At 38.7% G+C, this 24,072-nt stretch overlaps 3 protein-coding genes and 1 pseudogene across 3 annotated transcripts; 2 read left to right on the top strand and 2 right to left on the bottom strand.

The window, feature by feature from the left end:
• Nucleotides 1-3,423: 3,423 nt before the first annotated feature.
• Nucleotides 3,424-6,489, bottom strand: ccr10 (chemokine (C-C motif) receptor 10). The gene is made up of 2 exons (XM_028431192.1): nucleotides 6,460-6,489; nucleotides 3,424-4,699 (listed from the first exon to the last, which is right to left on the bottom strand). The coding sequence occupies exons 1-2, from the start codon at nucleotides 6,479-6,481 to the stop codon at nucleotides 3,567-3,569; spliced, it is 1,155 nt and encodes a 384-aa protein (XP_028286993.1). The 5' UTR covers nucleotides 6,482-6,489; the 3' UTR covers nucleotides 3,424-3,566.
• Nucleotides 6,490-11,348: 4,859 nt separating this feature from the next.
• LOC114452086 (receptor activity-modifying protein 1) lies at nucleotides 11,349-16,102 on the top strand. The gene is made up of 5 exons (XM_028431193.1): nucleotides 11,349-11,489; nucleotides 11,677-11,736; nucleotides 12,947-13,051; nucleotides 13,254-13,407; nucleotides 15,612-16,102. The coding sequence occupies exons 1-5, from the start codon at nucleotides 11,402-11,404 to the stop codon at nucleotides 15,856-15,858; spliced, it is 654 nt and encodes a 217-aa protein (XP_028286994.1). The 5' UTR covers nucleotides 11,349-11,401; the 3' UTR covers nucleotides 15,859-16,102.
• Nucleotides 16,103-18,507: 2,405 nt separating this feature from the next.
• LOC114451587 (C-type lectin domain family 4 member M-like) lies at nucleotides 18,508-20,263 on the top strand. Its single transcript, XM_028430327.1, has 5 exons — nucleotides 18,508-18,552; nucleotides 18,629-18,745; nucleotides 19,118-19,807; nucleotides 19,887-20,038; nucleotides 20,120-20,263. The coding sequence occupies exons 1-5, from the start codon at nucleotides 18,513-18,515 to the stop codon at nucleotides 20,261-20,263; spliced, it is 1,143 nt and encodes a 380-aa protein (XP_028286128.1). The 5' UTR covers nucleotides 18,508-18,512.
• Nucleotides 20,264-20,734: 471 nt separating this feature from the next.
• Nucleotides 20,735-23,353, bottom strand: LOC114452143 (UDP-glucuronosyltransferase 1-2 pseudogene; annotated as a pseudogene).
• Between the last annotated feature and the right edge of the window lie 719 nt (nucleotides 23,354-24,072).

The following is a 24,072-nucleotide window of genomic DNA, read 5'->3' on the forward strand; positions in this document are numbered from 1 at the left end:
CACCAGAATTCACTGAAACCACATGGTGCAAATCCAGTAATTGTAAGGGTTAAATTGGATTTTTATTGATTCAACACAGGGCTGGACTGCTGTTTAGAAACTACAGAAACAAAACACAGCAAGGGGTGCATTATTACATGGAAGTAACTCTATTACAAAACAAAATACTCACACCATGTCAGGTCTCCACTGTGGCTGTAACTTTAATTAAAGTACTGCAAAAAAACATGTAAATGACATGTGTTCCAGTGATCTACACAATAATTTGCAAAATGGCTGCAGTTTTTTATTTACATATTAGGCATCGCCAGACACATACACACTTGGCCTTTTGTCAAACTGCTGTAATTACCTTACCTGAAAAATTGCATTAGGTTGCACAGGTTGAAAACTTAAGAGACATTTTTGACATGACCCAGCAGGAGAGTCAGTTTTTTCCTGAGAAACTGGAGCAGAAAGACAATCTTATCAATTTAAATGTGCAGCAGCAACCTTATTATTTATGGCTTAACATTTACTTGATTATGTGAAGTTATAGGCTTAAACCCAGTGACAGTCATTTTTATAATGATACAATGTGAAGAGTGTAAATGAAAGCAGCAGTGGCTGTCTCACATTGTTTCACCTTCTCACATGTAACAGTCAGTCAAATGTGGCAACTCACAGAACCAGATCTGTGTGTGCGATCAAAGCCTTATTCATGCATGCACATTGCATCATGGCAAAGTCTCACAACAAGCCTGCGTCCTAACAAACCTGCAGCCGCAAAGAGGATCAAGCTCTTAAGCGGAATCATAAGTCCTGCAAGAGCCATGACATAACGAGAGCCAGTAGTGTTACTGGAAGGTGGAAGCATGCTCTTTAATTAATAATGAGCAACACTCAGATACCTGCATGTCTGGCCACACCTGGTTGGCAGCACACAGAAAGCACATTTGGTAACAAACTGTGACAAGGTCACAGAGTTTATGATAATTTAACTGTGTATTTTAGACAGCTCTGAAATGAAGGCAAGCACCACAGTTACGTACCACAGTGTGACTGTAGGGAAGGAGATCAGGGTGGATGGTGCTTTAATTAGTTGGTGGTGTTTGACACATGCATGCTTTAAAAGGAAGGAAAAGGAGGACAATTCTGTAAAAAGTCCTCTTGAACCCACATTATTGACAGAGTAAGTTGCCAGTTGACAGATTAGTTACAGGGATGCTTCAAATAAAGGAGAGATGTCATACATGGATGTGTTGCTGTCATGCTTTGAAGACCCACCAGTGGCTTCTGCATTAGAATGACATCTAGTGGCTAAAACACTGTATTACAACAAAAACAACAAAAACTGCACTGAACAGCCTGTTGTTTTATAACAGCGTGGGGTTTATTCAGCAACAGAATATCTAAATATCAACATGAATGAATGTCCAGACCTTAGTAGTAGGAAAAATATAAAGTGAATTAACAAATTAAGAAAGTTACTCAAGAGCAGATCAACATCCCAAGCTGTAGCTCAGGTAAGTTACTGTAAAATTATCAGTACAGTATATTTTGTGCTTTCTACAGTAGCATACAAACATATGATTAGTCTATTTTGATTATCTATTTTGACTCTACTGCAGTTAGTGACTTCTAAAACAAAGGCTACCAAACTTAACATGGCCTTTAAATGTGCAAATTAGGAATTACAAAATAGTAAGTACATTTTACAGAAAGCTGAATATTAAACACTGAGCACAAATACACACAATTAAAAAGCAGAATCTGAACAAATGAATCACATATTTGAAAGTGTGACGTTTCTTTAATGGATTTAAGGTTGACGTCCTTCCTGGTCTGACAGGAGTCAGCTTTGGCTGTTACATCATCTGCTTAAAACAATGTAATGTGTTTGTGTAGTGAGTAACTGTGAATGTATCAAGGTTAACTTGAAACAAAATGAAACTCTCCATGAAACTAAAGGATAAAAACCGTTCCAGCTCCACTTTGACATGTCGCAAAAACTAGTAACAGCATCACTGTTAGTGTTACAATGGCATTTTGGGATAATGTGCACTTTTTTGCCATATGACGGACTGTGAAAGAACAGTTGCTGCAAGAACAATCATTGATTAAAAAAGAAGATATTGTATTTCAGATCTCAAGATTAATTATAAAAATGTGATATTTATTTAGTACAGCTAAGAGATCTTGCCAATGAGATCTATTAGCAGACACTAAATGAGTAGATTGTGACTGGAATAGAGTATCTATACTGACAAACAAAACAAAGCTCTCACCTCTTTATTTGCAGGATGATAAAATGATGATAAAAAATCTCCATTGTCCAGTTGAGTACCCGCTAGCTTACTATAGAGCGGTCTACCCAAAATGCATTGCAAGATTACTGTAAAGTGCTGTTTTCCTTCCCTCCATACACAGCTCTGTACTGTTAATTTAAAAACACAAATTAACAAGTACTGTACTAGATTTTGACAAAAACAGGATGACAGTGTTGATATGATACTGTCAATAAGGATGGAAATTAACAGTAATTTGGGAGCTAAATATAGCGTGGCCTTGTTCTACATAACATGTGAAAGTACAACAGAAACTCTAAGCGGGGTTGTCAACAGATGTGAGACTGTAATGCATCAACACACTTCCAGTATTAAAACAGTAAGCAGCTGTTTAAATCAACTTTTATTTTTATTAATAGTGTGTGGTGGGTGCATCGGCAAGAGTAAATTATAACCAAGGTATAATCTCACAATGATGAAATGCTTATTTTACCGTTTTAATGAGAGTTCAACAGCAAACACAACAAACAATGAAGACATGATACAGAATAATAACATGAACAACTTACAGAGCACGGGAAACACAGTACACTCTCGCCTCTTATTTTTATAGTGCTCACCTCAGGTGTGAAGTATGAAAGGGCACAAGAAGCCTGACCACAAACTCTGACTTGTGTGAATAAAGGCTAAATCCTGACACCAAACACAGCTACAGCCGTTGTGCAGAATTTTACTTCCTTGAAGTTAAAAACACTCACGCTTCCTTTATGGTTGCAAATGAGCTTGTGGTTTGAGTTACGAAAATCAGTAGTGACACCGACCATCTGCTTTTTGCCACCTGATGACTGAAGAACAACACTGGAATAAACAGTGTTACCAAACACATTGCATCTGACTGCAAAGCATGAGTATTAAATGACACTTTAAAAAGAGGAAAAAAGTTTTTACTACTAAATTTTGTACAATTTACTTACAGGCTTACTTACATGCGAGGATTTGTTTTGCTGTCCTTCACAATCCAGGACCTTGATTTTAGCCCCCCCCCCCCCCCCCCCCCCCCCAAAAAAAAAAAAAAAAAAAAAAAAAAAAAACAACAACAAACTTTGGCCTCTGATTAGAATAGTAAATCTTTGATTACATGACATGTTGGGGTCAAAACAACTAATAAATAAAATAATGATTTTATTTAATGTCTCAATATACTCACTGGCAAATCAGACTAATTATTGCACTTTTAACATACAAAATAAAACTAATTAATGATGTCAACTTAAACACAAGTACAGAGAAATAAGAAGCTTATTTTGATCCTGGAAACTTGTGTAGAGTTACTACGTCATTGCTGGAACAGCTGGCTGGAGACATTGGAGGGTAGGTGGGTGAAGAGGCAGAGAAGGAGGTTGAGCTCATGTGTGGTGCCTGGAGCCCACATGAGCAGCCTGAATCGTGGATGAGCCTCAGCACGTCAGATCGGAAGCGCACGCCCACCAGAGCATACAAGATCGGATTGAGGCAACAGCGAGTGAACGCCAAAGTGCAGGTGATGTACTCCATCAGCAGGCCACAGAACTGGCCTGCCATTTTGCGAGACAGCACCACAGTATATGGCAGCTGGAAGATGAGGAAAACCAGCACCAGAGCCACCATCAGCTTAAGGGTCCGCTGCCGATGCCACTGTTTCCCTCGTCTGTGGGTATGACCTTCCCACAGCACCAAACCAATGGAGGTGTAGCATATCACCATCACACATAAGGACAGGCAGAAGACACCGATGATGGCACCGTTGGTGGCCATCTTCACGTGTCCACTCTTTTGTATGCCACAGTATGCAGCAGTGCCTGATCCTGACACCCCAGAGAAGAGGATTTCAGGCAGACTGAGCAGCACTGCAACAACCCATACCCCTACAGCAGCTAGCTTCCCCGCTCTAAGTATCTGAGTACGCAGCCTGAGCATCTCCTGAGCTCGAGCCACCACCATGTAGCGGTCAACACTGATGCAGGCCAGCAGCAACAGCCCACTGTATGTGTTGACAGCATAGCACGCACGCATGACCTTGCAGAGGGGAGCAGAAAAGATCCAACCCAGGTGAGTGTCAACGGCCTGCAGTGGGAGCGTGAGGAGCAGGAGAAGGTCAGCCAGTGCCAGGTGGAACAGGAACACGTCGGTCATGGAGCGAAGGCGGAGGCGACGGTACAGAGCAAAAGTGGCAATCACCAGGCTGTTTCCTATCACGCCCAACAAGAAGATAAAGCAGAAAACACAGGTCTGGAACATTCGGATGGTTTCTTCCTGCTGTTCATCGGCCTCGCACAAGTCAGAGGACAAGTCGAAATCACCGAGATATGAGACGTTGCTCAGATTCGCGACTGTGTCATTATAGTCATAGGAATCAAGGCTGTTAGGATAATCTTGTCCAGGGTAATCCATTGCTGGTGGGGAAAAACAAAGAAACCTTATTGACAACAAAGTGACTACATCTTAAATGTATACGTTGTCAGGTTTTATGTTAAAAAAAGGTTTGAGAACCATCAAAAACTGCAATCTTAAGACAGAGCCAACCAGTTGCTAATGCTTGCTGTTTATAACAAAAATGCTTTTTGGATTTTCACACACTATTCCTTACCACCTTACTGAAAGAAGTAAGTATGGCACAGATAGCTGCCTTTAGTGTAGTTGACACATCCTGTTTTGCATGCCTACAATGAATATAATGAGTCATTCTGGGCTTCTTCAAAATGCCACAGTGAGTGCCACAGCTTGCGTGAGGACTTCTTCTCTATAAAGCCTGGGCTGATTTTAAGCAGTGTTCTGCACAGTATCAGTAAATAACAAGCATTTCACATCAGGCTAAAAGTCAGAGACCTGAAACAAGGCTCCTCACTTTGAGTAAGCCTCTAATATTTGAGTCATTTAGCGCCTGGTTGCGTGACACTGGCATCAGGTCGTTGGCAGAGGGGAAATCGTGGGTAGGTTTTAGGTCTAGAGATATATCAGTGTCGCGTGCTAACAGACCTTAAAGGCAGTTTCTACAATCACCTTTAATCATTTCATCTTTCACTATGTGACTGTTACTACTGAAGGTGCTGGCAATATTAAATTGAGCTTTCTCATAGTCACACAGTCACAGTCTTTAGTCAATGGTGGGACATCTGCAGAGCCTTTAAGGTAAGAAGAATGTGCCAGAGAGGCTTTCTTTTATAGTGGTGTGACACTAAATGTATTTTCCAGGGCTGTGTATCTTTACAATATTGATTATGCCTGACAGTGAAAAGAACGGACACATGTAATCTGTTGGTATAGTGACCTTTTTGCAATTTTACCGGTAGTTACAAATGTGATGCTTCTTTCTTTACAGTTTATTCTAGAAAGCAGCTTGTTTCTGCAGTGATGCCATATAAAACAGTATCGCTTAGTTTTAGATGACGGACTCCGCCCTGGAACTGTTCTTGGTTTATTTTTACAATATCACAGTAAAATAGCTCATTAGATGCCACAGATTTTACTCTTTTACTTGTTCCTTTTTTTTTGACTCATCGGTCTCTTTACTGACTTTGAGGTTTTCCAGATATCTGTTGCTTCTTTCACTCACAGGTTTACTCTGTTGTAAACGCACAAAACACAACGCCGTCTTATAGATTATTTTACAGAGTTATTGCTAATTTATGTTAAAATAATGTTGGATTTTATGTTGTACATATTGGAGGAAACACATGAGTGAGTGATCTTCCCCAGCATGTAGAGTGGGCAGCAGTCACACATATCATGACTGTGTGTGACACACGTCAGCAACAACCAGCATTAAGACTGAGGCAATCACATGCCAATATGACCAATTTCACTTCTCCTTTTCAAAAATTGTTAATATTGGTTTTATTTTAACAAACACAGCTATGAAATTGTTTTTTCAGGATTTTATTTCGGACCAATACTTAATAAAGTCAAAGCATGTTTGTTCATATTCAGTCACTACTAGTACAAATATAATTAGTATAAATTAATATGACAATTTTATAAAAATCTCTTAAGAGCTGTGTCCAAATTTCTGTATTAACATGAAACAAAAACCACACAAATGAGTCATATGTGGGCTCACAGTGACAAAAAGCCCAGCATTTATAACTATTACTATTCTAGAAACAACATAAACTGTCCGTATTGATGAATGTCCAGATTTTTTTATTGACCTTACCGTAGGTGGTGGTGTTAAGCATGCTGTCGGGACTCTTCATGTGTTTAAGGAGATGTGTGATAGTGGCACTTTTAAAAACAAGCCTGAGCTTTGATCAGCCAATGAGACAAGCTCTGTGTTCTGCTGACCTTGCCTAACCCTGTTGTTTGTTTCTAAGCATGAAACCTGACTTGCACAGTCACAAGTGTGTGAGAGTGACAGATCAGCTGAATCTGAAAATACATCCTGATCTGAACCAAACTTTATGCAGGTGGACAAATGTGCCAAAACACATCTGGGTGTGACCGGTGCAAAACCAGTTCATACCCTTACTCTGACTTCTGTTGAGGTTTTTTGACTGTTGATGGAATCAGGGTAAAGAAGGGTCTTGATTACACTTCACATACACAGATGGTGACCCTTTGAGCATCATTTTTATATTCCGTGTTATTAAGTCAATCATTTGCATCCATATTTTTGTATTTAAAATATAACTTGATTAGTGGTTTGCAGAATATCGCTGCAGCAAATGCTAAAAAGGCTGCTAAAATTCTCAAAATAATTAATTGCACAAATATTCTAGCTCATCAGTCCCATTTTGGGTAAAAAATACAGAGATTATTTATTTATTTTAGCCTTTGCAGGCATCGTTTTTCCTTGTCAGGTTCTCTGATCTCACCACAATTGTTTGGTTGGAAGTAAGTGAATCAAGTATGAGAGCCCTGATTATTGCTCACACTGCAGGTTAAACTCTGCAAAAACACATCTTGGTGGAACTGCCGAAAGGTTCTCTCACCAGTTCACCACCTTTCTGTGACTTCTGTTGAGGTTTGTGGAGTCATCTAAGAAGGGCGTGCATGACCAAAGCACCATATTGTTTCTCTGTTGAACCAACGGTACATTGAATTACAATACAGATATTGTGCGTTTTCATGACTCCGTAATTCAACCTCAAAGTTGAAGTCGCAGAATCGGAGCCAGAAATTTAGTTTAGGGTGAATTTTGTAGGACAAGCTTTCTTCCTGTTAAAGGGGAGTTTTTTTTCTTGCCCACAAGTGCTTTCTCAGGAGTCAGGCTCTGGGTTTCAGAGAAAATTCAGATTCAACAAATGCTATACAAATAAAAGATTAAATCTACAGTCCAGCTGCATTTTTCAATGTTTCGTAAAAATCGTAAAAGCTGTGTGTGACCAAACAACTTTTTACTGCAAGTAATGCAGAATTGTTATCATGAAGTAACCCGTCAAGTAGGTGTGCAGGGGAAGAGAGTTGGACGAGTAAACATGTGGTCTGACATGGTAAAGGTAAAGAGCATCAGACCACAGTGTTGGTTTTCAGACCCTGAGAAATGCAGTGTGTTGCTGTTGCTGATAGGAACCGATGTGTTGACAATCCTGATGGTTTAGTTCTGATTTTCTTCCTCCGTGCTTGTTTGTCTGTGTGGTTATTGCACACTGATGTGAAAGTGGTGACCTACCGTTCAACCTGTATTGACAACATTCACGTTCAATAATTATGGGCTCAAGGCAGTCAGCTTCAATTTTGTAATTAAGAATTTAATTACAAAAAAAATTGTCAAATGACTTCTCAGACGACCAGTCAAATATAACTGCTGTTATTAGTGTATCCAGGTGTGTGTGTGTGTGTTTGCATGTGTGTGTGTGTGTGTGTGTATAAAATGAAAAAAACAAACTGCAGCTTGTAACACATTAAGTCCTAACCACTCACAATGCCTGCGTGCATGTATATTTACTGGTTATAAATAAATCATAAAAATCAATAAATATTGCAGATGTTTAAAGGACAATGAGTTATTTAAGAAATATGAAATATTAATTTAACATTATTAGCTAATAACTTAAAGTCAATAATTGACAGTAAATATGATTTTGTCTTGTTTACATGTGGGGCAGAGACTAACAACAATGTGTTGCTGTATTTATTGTTTTTGTATTTTGTCATGTTGTAGAGATTTTTACATAATTTTAGATTATATAATTTATTACTATAATTTTTTTCTAAAATAAATTTAAATGCAGCCAATTATTGTTAATCACTCTTTTCTTAGTGTATAAATGCAGAAATACAGAAGTTCAGCATTTACCTTTTATTAATTGCAGACAGTTTAAAATATATTTGTAAATTGTTTTATAAAAATATTTTTAAAAATGTAATTATATATTATATTTTCATAATAAGACCTACTAACCTGAAATTTAGTATTGTTTTAATTTAATTATTATTATATACAATCAGTTATTTGGTTTGATTAACTTTTATTCTATCAGCTCCTTTTAGTTTCTTTTTTCTGCACTTCTTGTTCTTTTGTTTCTGTGGTTGTGTGTTCTGAAAGTAGCTGCCAGTACAAACAGTGCTGTATTGTATGTAAGATCTGTGAAACTATAGATGTAACACAATTTCATACATAATGTGATCAAATTACTTTCTGGAGTCATTTTTCATTTAGAGTACTGAAAATAGTGAGGTTGCATGCTTCATTAGACAGCAACTGCAGCGAGCCGAGACATCCTGTCTGACTGTGTCATTTAGAAACAACAAAAAACTGAGGGTGTAAAGAGGAAAGGGAGGAGATAGGACTGAAAGTCCTTAGTGAGAGACTGTGGGAATTATTTTAAGATGAGGCATAGGGGGCCATAATATTCAATTGAGGCACTAATGAATAACTGCTCATTTTAACCACTGGAGGGCAAGTTGAAACTAGTTTTAAGTCACTTCAGAAGCTGTACAACTGACCAGAGTTTATCGGCAAATATCATTTTAGAACTGTTCTTTGTCATACAGTAGTATTTAGTATGTTGCACTGTGACAGCTGGTATTTATTACAATTCAGTATTCCTGCTGATGGCCGGCCAGGTAAAGAGTGGGATGGACAAAAAGAGGGGAATACACAGCATCATACATCATAGGACATAGGACAAATACATGGCAGGGTACTGGTTATTGTTATTAAGCTGGCTGAAAGAGAGAAAGCACAGAGTACAAATCTATATATATAGATATATATATATCTATGTCAAACAATAGGTATGGTGGTATTTATGTTTTGCAGCAGTCCTCATTAAATGTTAACAGCTGTATCCAAACTTGGTCACAACTAAAAAAATAAAAATAAAACAAACACCTACAGTTTACTTGATGTGTGGGCAGATACGGTGTGTCTTACTCATACCTCCTACAGTGAGGGAAATGCGCGTTTTTAAGTGTGTACAAAAACAATCCAGCTATTCCTGAAATGTGATTATTGGCTTGTCCAACACTGAAAGTGAGATTGTATTTATATTAAAATATACATATATACAAAAACATTTGCTCTGACATTTTCGAACTGCTTACTTCTGCCTACCTACATTTGCTGAGTGTGGTGTATTTGAAACTATAATTCCCAAACTACAAAAAAAACCACAACATTTCAGATTATGGAAAGGGTAGGGACAACATGTCTTGTTTCTAATTCAATAGAACCTGAGCTAAGATATAAGCTGATGTGATTTGCAATCAGTCAAGAAATGACGCTTTGTGAAGTGTGAACACTGTGATGCGCTTTCACAGAAACACAACAGAAACTGTACTGTCCACATCGTGGAAAGAATGATGTGTCAGTGCCAAATTTCTGCATATTATATCAGTCAATTGTCCAAAAATTATTATTAAATAATTTGTCTTAGTTCGTCTATACCAGTAACATACAGTGATAGGCAGAAATAATAAATACCCCCATAAGTCAACAGACTTTTGTTTCAGCACATGCTGACTGCTATCTTAACTCAGTGCCATCAGTGTGTGTGTGCATGTGCATGTGAGTGTGTCCTTTCGCATGTGTATTGGGGCAAACTTATAGTGTTTTGACCTGCAGGGCCACCATAAAAACGAATCCCTGAAATTCACACACCATTGTGATACCCTCTCCTCTTAGACCCAGTGCAAAACCATAAATCCAGCTTTAGTTCACCTAAATTTTGGGACTGAGGGATTTCATTCATCTCCAAACTGCCCTGGTTACTGTGTGCAATATCCGCATATCAGAACTTTACAAAAACACAACAGCCAAGTCAGCCATCTACCGTGCACTGCAGTATTCCTCCATCTGAGGTTGCAAATGCACAAACACCTGATGATACCTGACCGGGTGGACAGAATCACAAGCTATGCACATCAAGTTCCCCAGACATGTCTTTCAAAAGTGCAGCTATACCCTCTGAATGCCTGAACTTCCTGTCTCCACAAGCTGTCCTGTAGCCTGAAGTTTTTACAAAAAGCTCATTAACAACTGCAAAATACAGGAAGTTGTTGTTTATACTTCTGAGTGCATCCTCATTTTTGCATAAATAAGGAGAGGTTTTGCATTGTTGTTGCAGCCACATGCACATTTGCGCTGTTTGTTTTCTTAATGCTGCGCGGCTTCCTGATTTTCTGGCGGCCACCCTCACAGAAACAAAGGAGGAAATCCCTAAAGAACATTTTCACCGGTTATCTGAGGAGGAACAGGAAACTGGGCGTGCTCACATTACCACTAATGTTAGAGCAGCTCAACAACAATCAGGATTCCCTGCAGGATCTTGTGTGTGTATCAGTGAAACTATAAGACTGAGGCCATCAGACTTAGATTAAAGAACTTTAAATTAATAGTTGGTTTGTTATTCTTCACTAGATTATTGACAGAAGATTAAAAACAAAAATTGTGGGTATATTAGAGACAGCGACTTTTACAGCATTACAGCTCCCCTATCTGAGCTATGCAGTTCTATATAACTGGCATACAATATAGATCTCTTATTGATAAACAAATGATGCAAGGGCAAATGAACTGAACACTCTTCTTCTTTTCTCAGCATGTTATCAGGTACTCTTCATCACCAGAGCATAAACACACTCATGCCCAGCTGTAGAGGGCTGGACTTCCCCCCTCAGTCTCTGAGCTGTCTTAACTTAAGTTTAGTCTCAGAATGACACTTTGGGTCACAGATCGGCCTCAGAGGTTCCTGCTGTCCACCATGATCCTCTACCTCCTTCTCTTCCCTAGTCTCATGCTCGGTGCGTATCTGACCTCCCAGGGGGCTTTCAGGTTCACATGGTATTTTCTGTTTCTTTCGATCTGCTAAATGTTTTCCTCGGGGTGTGTGCGTGTGTGTAAAATTCAAATGAACTATAGAAACAATCTGAGATTTTGAAATGGGCTTTTAAAAAAATGACTTATTACTTATTAAATGCGTGTTTCCAGGTATTGCGGAATTACAATCCTCCGACATCAGCGAGGAGGAGCAGGCCGGAGATGACTTAAGTAAGTTCATTTCCTGCTTATGCTAATCAGAATTTCTCAGTTATTTTTTTTGTACCTCATTTCCAGGCCAGGTTCTATAACAGATAAATGATAGGCACATCTTGTTACAGTTACAATGCAGGAAACTCACATATGTAAATGATATGATAATATAATTACTTAATACATTTTACTTAAAAAGAGCATGTAGTTCAATATAAAAAATGAAACAACAAAAATGTAGCTAAAATTGTATTTGTATTTATTTTAATTTACAGTTGGGGAAAATGATTTGAATCCCTGCTGATTCTGTAAGTTTGCCCACTAATAAAGAAATGATCATTCTATAATTTCTCATTATCATTGAAACTCCACGAGGTGATATCTTCATGGAGCTCCAGACTGAGGGAGACTTATATTTTACGTATCTTCAATTTGAGAAATTAACACCAACTGTTGTCACCTTCTCAGCCAGCTGCTTGGTTATGGTCTTGTACTCCATTCCAGCCTTGTGTAGGTCCATAGTCTTGTGACATCCTTGGAAAGCTCTTTGGTCTTGGCCATGGTGAAGAGTTTGGAATCTGGATTGATTGATAGCTTCTGTGGACGGTGTTTTTTATACAGGTAATGAGCTGAGAGGGCCCCCAGTGTCAGCTCCTTTGCTGTATAAAATACACCTGGGAGCAGAAATCTGGCTGATTGGTGGAGGATCAAATACTTTTTATAATTTATGAATATGTGAATTAATTTATAACTTTTTTCAATGCTTTTTCTTATTGATCTGTCTTCATTGAAATTTTAGATGGATCATTTCCTTGTTAGTGGGCAAAATCAGCAGGGGTTTAAATACTTTTTCCTAAATGTTTTTTTCTGTCATTAGTGGGGTTGCAACTAACTTGCCTTGATCTGCCAGTTCGATTTTGATCTTTTAACTAATCTGTTTTATAATCTCCTGTTTTTCTGACTACTTATTCAAAGAATTTTTGTTGAGCATCCTGATATACAAAAAAAGATCAAAAGAACCTGAAAAAAAGTGTACTGATAATGCAAAATATTGGGATTCATGGAAAGCTACAGTGCAACTTTCGAGTTGTAAAGCACACACCATAGACCCAAACCACAATTATTCTTTAAGTTAAACTAAGTAACAACCACCACCTACATAAGAATCATCTCGTTGTACACAGAAGTGAAACACTGTCAAACTAAGAAAATGAAATTTCTCCCGCAGAAACACTGATAAATGGGACTTCCAGTTTGTACCAAGAGGAGAAGAATCAGCTCAAGGATAACCTACAGAGCAACCAAACAACTGATGTTATCGCAGAGGATGATGGTGAGCAAAACCACTTCTTATGAGAGAGACGGAAAGTCCCCTGTTCTTATCAGTGTATTTACATTTCCTGTTCTTAACATTTCCTGTTCATATATTTAGTTTCACTTTCAGGTGAAAGCCGATTGAAATTTTCTCCATTTAGGGTCCCTATATTTTTTGTCTAAAATGTCACATATATAGATGTATTTTCTTAACTTTCCAGAGAGTTTCCAGGACCAAGAAAACTTGTTCTCAGGCAACCGCTGCCAACGGGACTTGCTGGTAGAGTTCAGTCACTACTACTGTGGTGAAGATTTTCACAAGGAAATGCAGACTATCAACAAAGATACCTGGTGTGTCCTAGAAAATATCATCAGGTCAGTAAAAAATACATTTTTTTTTATTTGTTGGTATGTCGTGTGTTGATTATTTCTCATTTATCTAATTATCCTTATAAAAGTAGTAACTGTTTATTTATTTCTAGAGGTACTTAACTTCTTAACTTCTACAAGTAGTAGTTTATAGCAGCACTAAATACTTTTCACTGACTGGAAATATGATATAATTAGGTGTTTTACAAAGAATGCTTCATATTAGGATTAATGCAAAAAAAAAAAAGGAAATATTTGTCCCTCGACTTCTATACTAAATGCATATGTGCCCCCATCAACAGGGTGATGCATTTCAGCTTAAATAGTAAATGTGGGTCGTCTGCACCACAACAAAACAGGCACAAATGTAACCATTTAAAACAATACTGAACTCAGGAGCTCACTTAGTGGGGGACTTACACAACATTGAGAATTAAAACATTAAATATAATGCACCTCAGTGGTAAAGCATTTTACCACTGAGGTGCACCAAAACAACCCATTTTACATTCTGTTAGCTAGGACAGGATAGCCTAGCTGCAATGTTTACATTTCAATCATGAGAGACTCAGCGAACTGAATGAGAAAGATTTATTAAGTACAAAGTTTGAATGTGCATTGGCGTCCTAGACCCCATCCTGAAGACCACATCCGGAAAGGGGGAAAATGCAAGAGGAGAGGCTGCTGGATCATAAGATCCCCCCCCCCCCCCCCCCCTTCTCCCCTGACAGCTGGAGAAGAGAGGAAGACTTTTAAATTTCGTGCTAAGCTGTGATTGGTCAGGAGAGGGATGGAAAGCGACAGCTGATTGGTGAGGGAGGTGCTTTCTATTAAGCACCTGACTAAGAGAGCGGAAGAGAGGGGGAGCAGAGGAGTGAGGGATAGAGGGAGAAAGATTAGGAAGCGGATAGGGATAAATGGTGAATGATGGGAAATAGAGTCTTCCTGATTGAACTTACGCTGAGAGCTACATTTGTGATTAGCATTAGCATTTTCTTTATCACTGCAGGTAAAGGGTTAATATGGTAATTAAGTTGTTAACTCTAAAAATCACAAATTTTACCTCCTACCAACAGGGTAAACCACCAACAATCAAGAATACATGATTATGTAGTGCCATGGCTGTGCAGTCAAAAAAAGTGTGTTTATAATGTAAGTCTATGGGACAAAATGGGAGAAAAAAAGAAAATCCAGTGCTGTGCAAAAACTAATAATGCAATAAAGTCAATTTTTTTACTGATGTTTGACATGACCAAGACTGTAATAAAGGTTAAAAAGAATCCAGTCCACATTCACCTTTTCTATTAAAAATGAGCCATTTTGTGTTTTTTTTTTTCAATTTTCAGCACCACCCCTTATAAAATTGGTGATTAAAGGGTTAAAATCTTGGGGGAAAATGATTTTTTCACTACTGTTGATTAGAACTGAAGTTAATTAAAAGGTCTATGCAAAAAAATTTCAAAAAAATATTTATCTAATATATTTTTAAAACCGTTAAAGTTAGGGGACGTTTTTGTCCCCGAACAACACATTAGGGGGTAAAATTTGCCCACAGTGTACCGTTGACCTATGAAAAATTTTAAAATCATATTAACAAAATTTATGTAAAATTAAGCTTATTGAGGAAAAATGATTCAATTTGTCCACATATTGACAAAGTTATGGCCAAAATAAACAGAAAAATTTCTCTCAGAGGACAAAAATGTCCCGAACAACACATGAGGGTTAAGTTTTGATTATTTTTTTTACACGTAAACATATTGCAGAAGCTGTCATCTACACTGCAGGAGCTGCCACAGTCTAATTCTCTCTCTATTGTGTGTTCTATCTGTGTTCCGATTAATGTTACTGATCTTTACTAAAGCTATTTTATCTCAGGAAAGCAATCCCCCTGTCCTGTTTATGCCATTGTCCTAAAAATGGGATGCAGAGGGTGCTTGTGTTCAGTCACTAAAGTTTCTATTTACATTTACATCATTTGATTTTAAATTTGGCAAATACGGCATTGTTTATTTCTCAGAGCTGAAATGATAAAAGATCAAATGAATGTCTTTTTTATCCGTTTTACAGGTGATTCATTTTTGCAATTATGCACTAACATTCTGCTAATGGAGGCTAAAAAGTGTCAGTTGCAGCCAAATTTGATTTAATGATTCAATAATTCATTTATTTATTTCAGCTCTACATGATCTTCTTTGCATTTGTTACAGACCTTACAACAACCTGACGGTGTGCCTGGAGAGGCTGAGCCATTTGACGGGCTGCTTCTTCCCAAACCCCCAGATTCAGGATTTTTTCCTCTACATCCACTCCATCTACTTCAAGGACTGCACTGAGGAGGAGCTTGTGCTGGAGGATGCTCCCCACGGGCTGGTGATCACTCTCACTCTCATCCCTGTGAGCCTGATCCCCATTCTGGTCTATATGGTGGTTTGGAAAAGTAAAGTGCAAACCTAAAGTTAATACTGTCATGTTTTTTCTGTGTGTTTTAACGTACAGGATTTACCACTTTACGATAAACATTAGCTTAGCTTAGCATAATCAAATTGTCAGGATAAACTGTGAAGTAATTTGTCAAACCAAGCATTAATATTACTTTGTGCAATGAATTTACATTAGAATTATTTTTTTTTCATACATTTTGTAATACTTTACATACTAATAATTTTTCAATACAATGTAGCCTATATAAAATGAAATTATGGACATAAAATTAAAATGTTATTAAAAATATTTTAAAAATTGTAATCTTGTTTGTGAATATGTTATAATTAATTTATAATTTATAAATACAAAAAAGTTACATATTTTAAAAAAAACTTAAAGTCTACCCCAAATACTGGGCTTCATACATATAAATTATTAAGTAATTAATGTCAATATTTTAAATGTAGTGAAATAAGTCTAATTTAATTTTAATTTAAAAATGTTCTCACAAATGCAGCAATGCAGACTAATTGATCACTGAGAAAGAGTTGCCCCCGGCAGGGTTTTGTAAAGATACATGAATCACATCTCACAGTCTTGGTTTGCTCCTCACACCTACACCACACTCAGTGTCTGTCTATAAATTCAATGATTCATGCGCTACCTGCAGCAAATCACATCTTATAATGAGATCATAAAGTGATGCGTCGTCGGAGACAGAGGACGATAAAACAAAGCTGGGCTGCATTTCCTTTCTCGTGCATATTAGCCAGCACTGTGAGAGAGCATTGTGTTTTTTTTTTTTTTATCATTCAGCCTCTGTTGACACCAAATGTCCTGCTGATAGCAGCATGTTTGAGATTCGACTGTATCTTTAAAACACATCATTGAATGAAATAAATATTTGCAAACCTTTTTGGGATACTTTTTTTGGAGGAGCTATTTTGATTTTTGCTGAAGAAGTAAAATGCCACTGCTTTTAAAATAGTTACTTCAATATCTTCATGTTTGATGTTCAGAGTCATGTCTTTTCATCTCAAACCTGTTGGATGAAGCTGAATCACAAGTTCTTCCATTAAAAAAAACATGTGATAAATCTAATTGAAGAATAATCATTATATACACAATGTAAAATATTATTTTGCCAATATAGCCATGGAAATGTGCTCTTTATTTATGTATTTATTTTTCTAATTCTAATATTATAGCAGAAAAAAAACATCTCTTAGATTAGAACTCGGAAATAAAATCAAACCATTTGTTGCCATTATTACAAAAAAAATGATATTATTCATTCTTCTATGCATTCTATGCATTCTTGTCCCATAAAGAAATCAGGGATGATGAAGGGGAGCACAGCATCCCTATTAAATGTCTCATATTGACAAGTGTGGGGGTACTGACCCTAAAGATTTGGAAAAACTTTTTTTTCTGATGTAAATTACAAAGTCTCAATTAATCACACCAAGTGTCTATATACTTTTGACCATGTAGTATGAAGTTAACCTGTATGATCCCATCAACCAAATACTACAAACTATACATTTAAATTTTTTCATGTGCAACTTCTATAAAATGGTATTCACTATTGATATATATATATATATGTAGCTATTTAAAAATGTGTAAAATGACACACTGCCATCTAATGGATATAAACAGAATTAGGTTTTTATTTATGTTCTTTATTCTTTCAATAGTTAACCTTTAAAGAGAAAAAGAAAGAAAAAAAGCCAAGCACCATCAAAGTAATCATTCATTTTATAAGTGAGGAAGTCAGCGTGCAAACAATGACACTCTGTTGTGCCCTCAGTGACTATTGTTTAAGGAGAGATAAACAGAACAGGCCATCATTAGTGCATATAAACTTATCTGAAGTAAAACAACAGGGGGTAAACAGGCCTTTAAATGGACTGTGGATTCACCAGAGCTGTTAGTCAGTCAGCTGTGGTGCTTCTCGGGACAAACTGTGAGTGCAAGAATCTGAGGTAAGTCCTGCATCAGTTTGTGCATGTCTGTGCTGTAAATGCAACAGGAAAGGATTTTAAAAAAGCATATGCGCTATAAAAATATTAAGTTTGTACAAGTGCAAGTACTGCATGCCAAAACAAATGGATGTATTAAAGACTGGTGTACTGGATAATTATAATCATATAATCATAAAACTGCAAGAAAAAACGTGGTAAATGTGAGAAAAGAAAAGTTGAAATTAATTTTCTTTTGAAACATTTCCGATGGTTTCAAATTGAGTTTCGATATGACTGAATATGATTTATTTCATGCCACAACAAAAAATAAACCAAGTAAAACAGGCAACCTCTGCAAAAAACTGAAAATATTATTAAAAAAATGAATGCTATCTACAACAAAATGTGTTCCTTTGCTCAGAAAACCCGTGTACATGCCGTAGACACTGACGCAACAGGAAAACCACACCGAAAGCCTTTGGTGTGTCTGTGTTTTATGTGTGGGCTGAAGAAGATCAAGATCAAGTGGAGCATTCATGTTTTCTAATGAGCAGAGGCAAAACTGCACACATCTGTGGTTTTACATTCTGCTGCTCATCCCACAATAATAGAATAGAGCATGTTTTCAGGTGTGTGGTGATAAAGGTGCTGCTGTTGTGTTTAGGTAAAATGGTCAGTCATCGGTGGTTCCAGTGGATTAATAACCCAGGACCAAGCATGGTCTCAGTGACTTCAGCCAAACAGGAACAGGAAGAAAGTAAGTAACATTACAGTTGTTACTGCTAATAGTAAGTGCAGCACGATGCAATCTGTTTATGTTGTGTTTGTTGCTGCTTCAGGTTGCCTCAGGATCAAGAAATCGGCGAACTGCCGTCACCACTGTCCCGTCTTGTGCCTGTCGACGCTCTGCATCTTGCTGCTTGTGAGCTGCGTAGCTCTTTCTGTTCTGTGTAAGTTTGTTCCTTTTTTTCATTTTCTTTTTTTTTTTAAATGTCAGCATCCATCTCAGGCCTGTTGAAGAGAAGCTTGACATGCACTTTACTCACACTGTATGTGAGCTGAAGTCACAGAGAAACTAGTAGCCTAGCTTAGCATAAAGACAACAATGCTGTCATCTAGTTTAGTAGTATCAAAATGCAATTAACAAATTATATAATACCTTCATTTTCTAAACAAGTAGTCACTTGAAATAGTGAGATGATTAGGTGCTGATGGGTGTGTAGTAGCAACTAATTTGTTTGGTTTGACATATTTTGCTTAGTTTTCCTACATTTAATTACTTTTCATGTTTAAAAAATGAATTATTTTACTGTCCCCTTTAGATAACACTGAATCCGAGAGCACACCAGAGTGGAGAAGCCTCCTGTTTGACTACCAGAACATCAGTGATAATTACCCCACCCTGACCGAATCAAACTTTGACCTGAGAGGTGAAAATGAAGTACTAAAGAAGCAGAATTTATGGTTGGATGAACAGAACAACGTCCTTAACAAGACTTCAACCAGACTTGTGTCTCTTAATGCCGCTTTGAGTTCACAAAGCAACGAGTTAATGGAGCAAATAGTAAATCTGACCTCAGCAAACTTACAGCTCACACAAGAACATGAGCGGCTGGTCCGCTTCAGTTCTGAGCTGGAAGAGGAGAAGGTGAACATGTCTGACACCATCAAACGTCTCATCGGCTTCAATGCTCAGCAGGAGGAGGACAGGCAGCGACTGTCTCAGCTGAACAGCCTCCTGAGGGACGAACTGCTTCAAACCAGAGAAGAGAATCAAGAAATGAGCAACACGTTCCAAGAAGAATTTAAACAGCTTCAGGAGCGAGTATCAGAGCTTCAAGAAGAGAACCAGAACATGAGCACAGTGCTGATAAACCAGCGTCAGGAGGCAGCAGAGCAGGAGAGGAGCAGGATGGAGGAAATGAAGCTGATGGAGGCTGATCTGAATTCAACAAAGGAGGCCTACCACTGTTTAGACTTCTACTGTCCTGTGGTTAACCACAAGACCAAAGGTCTCAGCTCTCTTCTAACCTTTGACTTTAAATGTTGGTGCAGTTAGTGATATTCATCTTCTTGATCTTTTTCCCACAGAGCGAATTTGCAGACAATGTCCCTACAGCTGGAAACTGTTTCAGGCAAAGTGTTACTACTTCTCCTCTCGCACGCTGACCTGGAGCTCCAGCAGAGCCTGGTGCCAGACACAAGGGGGCGACCTCCTCATTGTTAACAGCAAGCTCGAGCAGGTAGAATATACATAAATGTAAATAAAACAACTTTAGCATGGTTAAAATAATTAAAAATCACTTTTTTTGTTTTTTGTTTAGATCTTTGTTTTCGAGAGCAGCTTGGCTCTGCAACAGAGCAGCAGCAGCAGCAGCAGCAGGCTGTGGATCGGCCTGACGGATGCAGAGGTGGAGGGCCAGTGGCTCTGGGTGGACAGCAGCGAGGTCACCAATGATGTGCAGTAAGTCAGAACAGGAACAGACATGGCTACAGCGTTAGATTAAAAAAATAACACTGTTACACTTGTTGATTTGCAAAATAGATACACACACAATCTTCTGTGTCCTTGGGAACATCACTATGTTACTATCAGTACTGCAGTGCTGCTATGCAAAAATATCAGCTCAAACTGACAGTATGTTTTGGTAAATTAACTCAAATCCTCCACTCTTGGTCAGATTCTGGCTGGGCCGCCCCGAAACGGGGACAGAACCAGATGATTGGAAGCAGGAAGACCCTCTTGGAGAAGACTGTGGACATATAGACACAAGTGAAGATCCACTCAAGTCCTGGATGGATGGATCCTGTCAGAAACCTTACAGATGGATCTGTGAAAAGAATCTTTAACAACTTCAAGAAAAGTGTGTGTTGTAAATAGATGTTTGAGGAAACCAGATCTATCATCTATTATGTTAATAAAGGACTATAAGACCAAGTGGGGTTCAATTTTGTGTTTTAATCTTTTTTGGACAACAATAAAGGCACAGAGGAATCTGTTTGTGTTTGATCTTGTCATTAGATTTGTTGAAAGCAAGAAAAACATAGAATATTAATTTTAATTAGCACTAATCTAATTTATCTAGCACCTTTTACAATCAACATTGGCACTTTACAAAGTCCCAGAGCCTGAACCCCCTTTTAACAAGAAGAAACGGGACCTGGCTCATAAGGGAGAACCGTCCTGCTGATTGCCGGCCGGGTAAAGGGGGAGACAGGTTGAAAAACATGTTGAAAAACATACATATGTACTACATATGTACTACATAGAAAAACAACATAGGCAGATGTTCAGAATAGACACTGGGTTTGTCAGAGGGCCAGGATACAGAGAGAGAGGGAGAGAAAAACAAAACTATGATGAAAGTGGACACACAGATAGTGATGTAAAATAATAGATCGATCATTCCTGCTTTGGTTTTCTCCTCCTGCACAATCGAAGGCACAGGAATCGTATAGATCCTACTAAAACAGCTGCTAGCATCAACACGACCGCCAACAGAAGGCTTATGACATCCACAGAATAGTACGCATACCAGGGCATCTTATAAGACTCAGTGCGTAAATGTGAAGCCCCTTTGTGCCTCATTACAAACTCTACCCAGTAAACTGCAGTATCCAGAGGGTGCATGGGTTTATCCCTGTGGAGTGCAGACAAACGCTTCATGTTGTCCCTGTAGGAGGGATTGTGAAGAACTTCCTGTAACGCCTCAAGAAAACTCTGGCGAGTGAGTTTCGTTGCTTCCACCATCTTAGCAGCTCTTCGCGCCTCCATCCTCAAAACATTTTCAAACTGGTCGAACAGAAGAGGGATGCCTATGATGGGGACTCCATGGTAGATGGCCTCGTAGATCCCGTTAGTGCCACCATGGGCTACAAAGGCTTTTATCTTTGGGTGACCCAGCAGGTCGTTCTGAGGCATCCATTTCACCAGAAGGGTATTGTTGCCCAAATTGTTGGGTCGCTCTCCAGCATGCCGCCAAATGACCTTCTGAGGGATTTGAGCAAAGGCAGCTGCAATTTCTGAAGTAATGTCTATTGGCAGACCTTTGACGAGTGTCCCCAGAGACATCAGGATGAACCCGTGCTCGTCAGAACTTTGGACGAACTCCTCTAGCTCTGACGATAAAGGCTCTGAGGGCTTACACTGGAATCCACCAATGTAGGCGATGTTGGGCATGGTGGGCCGGGGGAATTCAAAGACAAAATCAACCCTCATGAGCCAGATGTCTGCTCCTTGAAGAAGGTGATAGAACTTCACATCTGGACCAAAGTACTTGTCCACCAGTCTGTCATAGTGCGGGCATACAATCAGCTTGTCGATACATGTGTTGAGAAAGTAGTAGAGTGTGTTTTTGACTCTTTGTCCAAAGTTCATCTTGTCTGGCAAGGCGCATCCAGATGTTGGAACATAAGACGTTGGAGATGGAGCCACCACAAAGTGTCCCTCTCCACTGGTGATCCATCTCACATTAAAAACTGTTGGAAGTTTCAGTTCATGAGCGACAAGAACTCCAACCGGCAGCCCCGGGTCCAGAAGCACCATGTCAAACTTAGTGTCACGAATACACTGCATTAGAGTCTTGTTCTCAAATATTTCCACCCCCAGCAGGCTGGCCTGTTGGTGAATTTTTGACAGCGCTCCAAGCATTTCCCAGTAGAAGTTCACAAATCCCATAATGGATCCCCCCTCCTTCTGGATCGACAGCATCTTGCTCAGGAAGGTCACAAAGAAGTCCTGCTCCTCTATGGCGATAGCTTCAGGTAAGGTAACAGTGATGGAGCGGTAGTGTGGCGCACTCTCTTTGATGTACCAGCTGGTGGCTGTGCGCACCACGGTAACCTCATGGCCCCTGGCATGGAGGCTCTGGATCAGCAGATTCATGTTGACCCAGTGGCTTCCATCTACTGGGAACACCAGAATCTTTCCACCATGGACACCAGGGCCGGTCAAGAGGTACACACTCACCGCAGCAAGAAGGAAAGACAATCCTGATAGGCTCCCCATGGATTAACTCTAAGAAAAATAACACTTTATAACAGTTGTCAGTTTGTGCAATGAAGCTTTAAGGTTTATGTTCAGCTTAGGAATAGCTGAGCTTCCTAGATGTCTAAAGATCAAACTTGAGTCTATGAAACTAAGATAAATACAACATTATGGTTAGCTAGGCACATCATGAAATATTGCTCAACAAGTCAAAGTCCAGTAGAAAGCATGGCCTGGTGGACGCCGGTTAATCTCAGACCTGCATTCAGCAGGGATTTGCTGGAGAACATTCCTGCCTGTGTTTAGTTTCCTCTCTGCACATATGTTGTTGATAAAGTTAAAAGGGGAATCTACAAGGCAGCGTTCACAAGTGTTGATTGCATCTATTTATGATATATTAGAAAAAAAAACTTACCGTAAATCCCTGAAAAAGTGGAGAAATGTGTGTTCAACCCTCTCTCTTTCTCTCCTGATAGCTTGCAGCGTCTGTGTGGATAAGAACCAAAACCCTGATTATTATGTTACATAAGGAAACAGGGGAGGGCTCCACAACTGCTGGACTTCAGATTCATGTGTGCTGTGTCAGAAAAAAGACAAACAGTTCTCCCAGAAAACACGCCCCTCTGAGACACAGACACACAAAACACTGCGGGGTAACACAAAACCTTCAGCAGCTTCACAGTGCATGACCTGAGATCACCCAGACGGACAAAAGAAATTTTCCAAGAAAACATGGAACAGGCCACAAATATACTTTTTTAGCAGCTGGAACTTGACCATATTTTTTTAATACAGATATCATGCATGATTTCAAAAATAGATTGAAGACACAGGTTAACCAGATGTATAAAGACTCTGGTGGAATAAAAATGAATAATTCACATCTTTATGGTCCAATTTTTTTGTACTACTAGTACTTATTCCTAGAGGCACATCCTATCCAGCAAGCAAGACAGGATGGGACGACAAACTAAACTACACGTCCTTCCGTCATCCTTTCATGGGATATGCATGCGCATTCCGCCAAAATGGTGGCCGCACGGGAGTGGTTTTCCCTGTAAAATGTATATAATGTTATGAAATTGTGTGTTTTAAGATGACCTAACAACTTACCCTTTAAAATCCTAACCTTGACCATTTTTTATGCCATATTCAAAGACAGAGTTGTGAACAGGTGAGAGCTGATGCCTCAGCCCTCCTCCTCTGTTTAAAGAGGGTTTTTCCAATTTCACATAGATGGCTTCTTTGACTCCTCTTTCATACCATCTGTCCTCCCTGTCTAGGAAAAAA

The sequence above is a fragment of the Parambassis ranga genome, chromosome 19 (genome assembly GCF_900634625.1).
Source record: "Parambassis ranga chromosome 19, fParRan2.1, whole genome shotgun sequence".
NCBI lineage: Eukaryota > Metazoa > Chordata > Actinopteri > Ambassidae > Parambassis > Parambassis ranga.

Coding starts and splice junctions, on each gene's coding strand:
- LOC114452086 (XM_028431193.1), top strand. CDS start 11,402: ATGACACTTTGGGTCACAGATCGGCCTCAGAGGTTCCTGCTGTCCACC. Junction 11,490..11,676: donor CTTCCCTAGTCTCATGCTCG/GTGCGTATCTGA, acceptor GCGTGTTTCCAG/GTATTGCGGAATTACAATCC. Junction 11,737..12,946: donor GCAGGCCGGAGATGACTTAA/GTAAGTTCATTT, acceptor TTTCTCCCGCAG/AAACACTGATAAATGGGACT.
- LOC114451587 (XM_028430327.1), top strand. CDS start 18,513: ATGGTCTCAGTGACTTCAGCCAAACAGGAACAGGAAGAAA. Junction 19,808..19,886: donor GGTTAACCACAAGACCAAAG/GTCTCAGCTCTC, acceptor TTTTTCCCACAG/AGCGAATTTGCAGACAATGT. Junction 20,039..20,119: donor TTAACAGCAAGCTCGAGCAG/GTAGAATATACA, acceptor TTTTTTGTTTAG/ATCTTTGTTTTCGAGAGCAG.
- ccr10 (XM_028431192.1), bottom strand. CDS start 6,481: ATGCTTAACACCACCACCTACG. Junction 4,700..6,459: donor GCTTAACACCACCACCTACG/GTAAGGTCAATA, acceptor TTTCCCCACCAG/CAATGGATTACCCTGGACAA.